Consider the following 7,628-nt stretch of genomic DNA (forward strand, 5'->3'; position numbering starts at 1 on the left):
CATAACTTGTGCCCTCTTTTTGCACATTTGGTACATGAGCACTTGCACTACATGGCAAAATAATAGGTGGGACTGCATCCTGGGAAGTAATCTTCCTTGTTTCCACTTTCTTAAGAGGATGCTTATGCATCTTCTTCTCAATAAATATCACATCATTACTACAGACAGTCTTTCTACCTTCTCGATCCTAAAAGCGATAATCCATCTCACCACTTTGTCATAGCCCAAACATATGCATTTAATGGATTTTGGTTCTAACTTATTGCACATTTTCTTTTGGCACATGCACACAAGCTTCATAGAGCCAAATACTCTTAAGTGATCAGAAGAGGGCTCCTTGCCCCACCATGCCTTTTCAAGAATGCCACCATCCAAAGTAGTATTAGTTGACTTGTTTATTAAATGTACAGTAGTCACCATAGCCTTAGCTCAAAGTCCTTGAGTAATACCAACATTAGATAGGATATTTAACATCCTTTCATTTATCATTCTATCGATATGCTTTGCAATACCATTTGGGTAGGATTACCAAGTGAATTGAGTTCCCTTTTTATCCCACGTGCTTCACAAATGTTTATGAACTCATGAAAGACATGCTCTCCACCATTGTCAGTTTTGAGACACTTAAGTCTCTTGTCATACTAATTTTTTCCAAGTATTAGAAATATTTGAAAAGAAAATAATAACTCATATTTCCTACCATCATAGTGAAAGCCCACACTTTTCTGGTTGCTTTTTCATGTTTATATTTTTCTTATGGGTTAAACATGAATACTTTTCATATATCCAATGCTCACAAATGGAAAGATTCAAAAAATCAAGAGAAGGTAAGTAACCTAAATGAGATAACATTTTCATTCCTTTTCTAGATATATGTCCCAACTGGCAATGCCACAAAGATAAAATTGGCTACTTGGTATTGCAACTACATGATTTTTGACATAAGTACGTGAAGGGGATATAAAGTGCTACATTTTTCTCTTTTAGCAATAACAGATGATCTCTTGTGGACTTTCCATGAGAAGATTCCCAAAAGTAGTAGAGTATCCCAAGTCATCCAGCTCACTAGTAGGTATCAAGCTCTTTGTAAGCTTGGGTACATAGTGTACATTCTAAAGAGTAAAGATAGATCCATTCCAAAAAGAAAATTGCACATCACCTATACCAACCATATTACATACATAGTCATTACCAAGATGGATTGATCCACACCTATTGTTGATATCATATGAACAGAATCACTCCTTATGAGAAGTCACATTAAAAAATGTGCAAGAATCAAGTATCTTATGTTGAGCCAGTCTATCTACTACAACTATCATATGTGCAAGAAAAATAGAGATAAATAGCACTTCACCATCATCATTATGCAGGGTCACTACATTGATTTCTTCAATCTTCATGTTTCCTAAACTTTTTTCTTGTTAGGATCCTTATCCTTATTCTTTTGATCTTTTTTGTTCTTGTTTTCATTTGTAACAATCCTTCTTGATATGACTTATTTTATCACAATGGAAGCATTCAATATCATTCTTAGACCTAGATTTGTTGCCCAATTGTCCATAGTCCTTGTCCATGGTCCTAGTTCTTACCTTTATACTATTTTCCACCACAATGCTTGACCATTTTTGCCTTTGTTCTTGGATTTACTATGTATCTCTTCAACAAATAAATTGCCCACAATATCATCAAACTTCAACTAGGTACTAAATTTCTAATGGCCATTCTAAAAGTGTCCCATGATGTAAGTAATGAACACAACAAAAGATTGCCTTAACCTCATCTTCAAACTTTAACTTTTGAGCCTACATATATGACTGAATATAATATTGAATTCATTAAGGTAGAAGATGATAGTTAAGCCCTTCGCCACCTTCAACTCAAACAAGTTTTTCATGAGATATACCTTATTAGAGGTAGGGCCTCATTAATAACTTTAACATACAAAAAATTTACCAAATGTAGCCTAATAATGAATTTGGCCAGTGCACCAAGCTCTGATAATAATCTACAAACATGTTTGCTAGTTTTGCATCTATGCCTCTTATGGGCCTTAATTACTTATTCTAAATAAGGATATATTGGATCTGCTCCTTTCGAAAATCGAAGTTAATATACCATCAAACTTTCTAATGTTATACACTACCCTATCCATTACAGATGATGCAACTATTTGTGCAAAAAATACTAACTGTTAAGTGAGAGTAACAAAAACATCAACAAATTGCACCATGAAACTGACATCATTTCTACAACACCTACTATTGAATCAAAATAGAAAGAAGATAGAAGATGAATCACTCCTCAGTAATCATGCATATGTCATTGTCCAAATGTTATGAAAAATCATAGTATATGTAATGGAAACATTATATTGTTGCATAAAAACTTGCTCACAGATATAGTAGCATAATGACATCCAATTGTTCAAAAGTACATTAGAAGACCAATCTCTCTAAAACTATTGCAGTACATCAAAGAACTATGGTCTTGCTCATTCAGAGTAAATATGCATGGGTAGTATGACAATATATGTAGCTCAAGAATGTTATAGAATATACATGAAAGTCTCTGTTTCAATAGCACTTACTACATATAGTAGCAACAATAACAAACTTCAAAAATATGAAATTTGTAATTCACAACATGTGTCAAACAACTTGTAACTTGAAATCACTTGTTTCTAGCAATCTACATACATGCAAAAAATGGAGCCCAAAATAAACGTTACATTATTCCTCATGCAGCTATGCATAGTCATGGATTTTGTGAGGAGGAAGAGGGATAAGGAGGCGGTCAAGATGGAAAAAGCACCTCAGTAGTCTTTTCTTTCGTCCTTCAAATGGGCTTAATATAACCAAATTATTTCCCCCCACTTATTTACACTCTAACAACTTCAATGTATTTTGTTTTTCTTTCCTTAAAATAAAGATAGGGTAATGGGGCCAACTATAGAACACATAATAAAAAAGATGTATTTTTGGGGGGATTTGACATTTTGCAAAATTTTTGAGATTTGAATATATGAGCATGTAAGGGATATCAAGAGAAATTAAATGAGTCTAATATTGAAAATTCTTTATATAATTTTAAAAATGTAAAATTGGGAGGTAAGGGTATGCTTGAGGACTAGTAACGTAACACTTTTTGGCAAATCAATGAGTGACACCTAAGCAAGATTCTCAGCATATTCCTCTTTTTTTGTAACATCAATGGCTCAAAAATGTTTGCTTTTTGGCACCCGTTTCACAATTGGCTCCCTTATTCTATACGTTTTCAATTCTCCTTTATTGAGCACAAGTCATAATGAAATTTCAACTTGGTGTTCTTTACCATGGATTGCATTAGAGAGTTATTCACCTTTGGGTATATTGGATTCTCCAATCATGTTGACGTTGGGTGATTGGAAAAACAATCTTTTTACTTAAATATATGATACTTATACCCCCTTTTCTATCAATTACAAAATAAATAACATTTTCTTATTATGAACATGTTACAAAACACTTTAGGTTTGAAGGGATGGTGTTTGGGATGCAAAATTGGCTATGACCAAAGTTTGGATTTCTCCTAACATGAACAATGGTGGTTTCAAGTGAAACTAGAAACTAGTTGTGTCAACTCATATATAAGAAGTTTTATGCAAATTTCCACTGTAATTCTCACATTGTGGATTATGGCAGCATCATGAGTTACTGTGAGCGATGAACGGTATATCTAGAGCTAGGCGTGGCTAGGGGCATGGAAGTATTGGTCCCCACCCTATGTGAATAGTCCCACACCCCAACTACACCTAGTGATGTATGAGGTGCATCTTGAGTAGAAGCCCAAATGCTGAATACCCAGGCATAGAGAGCTAAAGCTCATTAATGGGCCAAGCCCATCTTTCATCTTTTGTAAATAGCTTTACGTATTTGGGAAAAATCCCCCCTGCCCCCCAAAGTTGCCTAATCGAATATTGAACAATGGACTTGGACATCTACACACATCACATACCCAACCAACTGGGGTGCCACTTCGGGGACAACTACTTGTGAGTTAAAGCTAGATTATTGATGAAGAGCGCCTTCTCATGGGATAGTTCCAAACGCATGAGGAAGTTTTGCTCCCTAAAATTGGAGGTCTACTAGAATTTTCTAGCCTTTTCCAGGCATTTCACAACTTTTGCAACTTAGCAAAAATTTCACAACTTTGTTGATAGTTTGTCCATTTGACTTGTTATGACTTGATAAAGAGTAGAGACAATAGGTTAGAGTGCATAGGCAATAGGTCACTTTTCTTCAAGACAGTGTGTCATTGACCTTTAACTTCCAATCTCCGTGCTTGCATGAGAAGGATCACCCACAAATCGTGTTGTAGTTGGAGATATAGTTTCACACTCACTATGCGAAATCCCTCTTAGTTTTCCAAATTCTATGTGGGGTTCTTTTGATCTCTCGCGTGGGAAAGCCCTCTAAGGTGTGGGGTAAATGCATTTTTGTTTTTGTTTTTGTTATATTACAAGTCTGGTGTGAAGCGATCCGAAATTAGAGGACACGAGAGTCTTACATCTTTTCGTGCTTTTCTTCTCCGTCTAAGCAACAAACACATTTCTTAAATTGATTGCGCGTCTTCTTCTTCCTCCTCGGTCGGAGAGAGAGAGACAAAGGGGGGTGCCTGCTTGCGAGACACGCATCGATACAGCCCTGAGCAAGCGGTCGCAGCAGTAAGGTAACGTAAGCGTGCCTCCTCCTCCTCCTCCGTTGTCCTTAATGCGAGCCTTCTCCATTCTCCTCCATTGTTCTTATTTCATCCTCCTAGGGTTTCGCGTGCCTGTCTTTTGGTCCGATTTAACCTGCCGTTGCTCCTCCATCGTTTGCCCCTTCTTTCTTCCTAGCTCATTTCCGTTTCATTATAGACACGTCTCTATCCTCTCGATCAGTTGCATTCTGCGGCATCACTCCTATTTGATTTTGCTTTTGCTATTCTGCTGTAATTATTATTATTATTTTTCCGCTGCTCTGTTGTGTAATCGACCAATTTACCAGTTGTTCCTTCTCGGTTCGATTTTTCTAATCTGTTACACTTCACATTGTTCCTAATCATTTATGCATATGCCTTTTCTAAGCTTTCTTTGTACATCTTGTTCTGCAGCGGTAAAGCGGTGTTATTCTTAAGAACATCATGGGAGGTGGCAATGGACAAAAATCAAAGATGGCTCGGGAGCGAGCGCAAGAGAAAGCAAAAGCCGCTGCAAATAAAGGTACCGGGGCTTTTGCTCTTGAGTTATTCACAGTAAATGGATAGGCAAACTCAGATGTTGAAGCTTTATGACGGATGGAAACCCAAGGAATCCACCCCGTTTACAGGAGAGTTCACTGCTGTCGAGTGTCATTTAGCTGAATGCCTTAAGTAGGCTCTGCGAAGTCAACCTTGTAGTAAGGTATCCCTCTGGCTTCCATCTGTCGGTGGGTGCAAGTACGTGCGCTTAAGTGCAACTGTGGAACTTGTTGGCGTTGCAATGAGCAATGGAATCTTCAAGCCGTTTGATAACAGCGAATATATTTTTGTTGTTTATTGAAGGATTTGGAAAAGTTACCTGATTTCAGAAAGGAATTGTGTAGTGGTTGTTCTTAAAGATGTTCCCTAGTATTTCTTGCTTTAGAAGCATGACATCAGGTTGTTTTCAGATATATTTTAGCTTACCAAGTCAAGGATAGTATAGTGGTTACTTGCTACACGGTTGAGTAGTGGCAAGACTCTCAGATGGCAACTGAACTTTTATTCTTTCATTCCTCGAAAATAAGAGATTGTTTTAGTTTGATTAGCTGTCGCTTTTTCTCTTTCGCGAAGAGAAAAGAACGGAGAAGGTTATGAGAGACATCCAGTTCACTGTTAACTTGCTTAAGCACGTTTCAACTAGTTCTTCTACTCCTCAAAGCCGAAATGGAGTAACTTTGAAATTCACTATTTTCAGATTGTGAAATCATATGTAGTGAATCTAGTCCATTAGATACTTGTTTGCAAGTCCAGTCTTATGAAGCATTGTTGTGTTTAATTATCCATTAGCCAGAGGTCTCTGAGGTTTGTATTGATCTTGCAGGTAGTCAACTGGAGGCCAACAAAAAGGCAATGACTATTCAGGTAGCAACAAGTTTATTTACTACCTTGTCTAACCTTGTGAAGCGGGCTTTCATGATGACCAATCTTACTTTGGCTTTTGCAGTGTAAGGTCTGCATGCAGACATTTATATGCACAACGAGCGAAGTCAAGTGCCGGGAGCATGCAGAGGCCAAGCACCCCAAACATGATGTTTTACAGTGTTTTCCCCACCTTCAGAAGTAGTATTATGAGCTTTCTTTTCTCGCTCCACGGGGTCCTTCTGTGAAGAAATGCGAGGAACAAAAATTTGAAGCAGCCACATAAATAACAAGTTTGTGTATATATATGTGCTGCACAGGAGTTTGTTTCTCAGGCTTAAGTCAGATGAGTTGCTGTGTGTGCAGTAGTCAGCAGGTTGTACTATTGGCATATGAACTCTATGCTCAATGCATTTCTCTGTTTGCAATGTTCACAATTGATATTAACCTTTCTCCTGAAGTTTACTATATCTCAATATGTTGAGCATTCCACACCTATTGGACCTATCTAGTGTTTAGGAATTGCAGTATGGTGATTTGTGTCGTGTGACTTTCTTAAAATAAATCTAATTTGAGGCATAATGATGTTGCTGTTCTTGCATTAGCACCTACATTGGCATCTTCATTAATGTGATATGTCACACACAGCATCCCTCGTTAGATATGGAGGTTGATGTTGTAAGGCTGGCCACTGTCCAAAGGTTTTATCCGGGTGTAAGTGCATTTATTCTAAGTTCTAGGGAGTCTGGATTGTGTGATCTCTTCTGATATGGAAGTTTCCATGTGCGCCATTATGTTTTGGAATTGTCAGATCTCAAAGGTTGGATCTGAGTTTTTATTTGGCTCCACAATGTCTCCATTATGACTGCAGTTGGCCTCAGCTTTCCCTTTCCTTTTGGAGTAGTTATCCATCTCTCTTTGTTTCTAGTGTCTAGAAATTTCTGCCCATCTTCTCACTTTAGAAGTGGTTTCGTTGGTTAATTAAGTTGTGCTTTGCAGCTTGTTGTACCCTGTTTTGGTTCCTTTAATTCTGTAGGTGAAGTAGCATAATTGACCTGGATAACAAATACCATCATGCTTAACATTACAGTTGAAGAGTTCAATATGTATGGATCCAGGAGAATGCTATTGTACAGTTATAAATGATTAGTGCACACTCCGGATTGTACTTGACTGCAACACAGTGGTAGCAATGAAGGTCCCCAACAATCAACTGCTACATGGCATGGTTTGCCAGTGAAACAGACAAGAGTGCCCAAACTAGTCCATCTGATCACCAGTATGAAGAGAACTTTCATTCTTGCAAGCATTTTGTGTTGATTGCCTTATATCTGAACTTACTATGACTATGCAACAGAATTGTACTAGAAGTGATTGGACAATTCTGTTATCCTTGTTATAATGGAGCTGAACTTTTGTTTACTTGTCCAATTGATGTTATTAGGTCCTTGTCCCTTTGGACTGGGGTTGTTGGATGAAGTGGTGGTTGGACCTTGTCCTTTTGGATT

The 7,628-nt window shown here is 37.5% G+C and overlaps 1 protein-coding gene across 3 annotated transcripts; it reads left to right on the forward strand.

Moving 5' to 3' along the window:
- The first annotated feature begins 4,551 nt into the window (after positions 1-4,551).
- On the forward strand, positions 4,552-6,598 carry LOC148026828 (uncharacterized protein At2g23090). Of its 3 annotated transcripts, none has more exons than XM_087691353.1 (4): positions 4,552-4,710; positions 5,134-5,242; positions 6,083-6,123; positions 6,206-6,598. In XM_087691353.1, the coding sequence occupies exons 2-4, from the start codon at positions 5,164-5,166 to the stop codon at positions 6,323-6,325; spliced, it is 240 nt and encodes a 79-aa protein (XP_087547479.1). In that variant the 5' UTR covers positions 4,552-4,710; positions 5,134-5,163; the 3' UTR covers positions 6,326-6,598. The 3 variants fall into 3 exon arrangements, with proteins under 3 accessions (XP_087547479.1, XP_087547480.1, XP_087547481.1); XM_087691354.1 differs by having other exon boundaries at positions 4,591-4,715; XM_087691355.1 differs by lacking the exon at positions 4,552-4,710 and adding an exon at positions 4,804-5,040.
- The last annotated feature ends 1,030 nt before the right edge of the window (positions 6,599-7,628 follow it).

The sequence above is a fragment of the Lygodium microphyllum genome, chromosome 13 (assembly GCF_053477565.2).
Source record: "Lygodium microphyllum isolate KBCC chromosome 13, Lygodium_microphyllum_v1.1.10, whole genome shotgun sequence".
NCBI classification, from domain to species: Eukaryota; Viridiplantae; Streptophyta; class Polypodiopsida; order Schizaeales; family Lygodiaceae; genus Lygodium; species Lygodium microphyllum.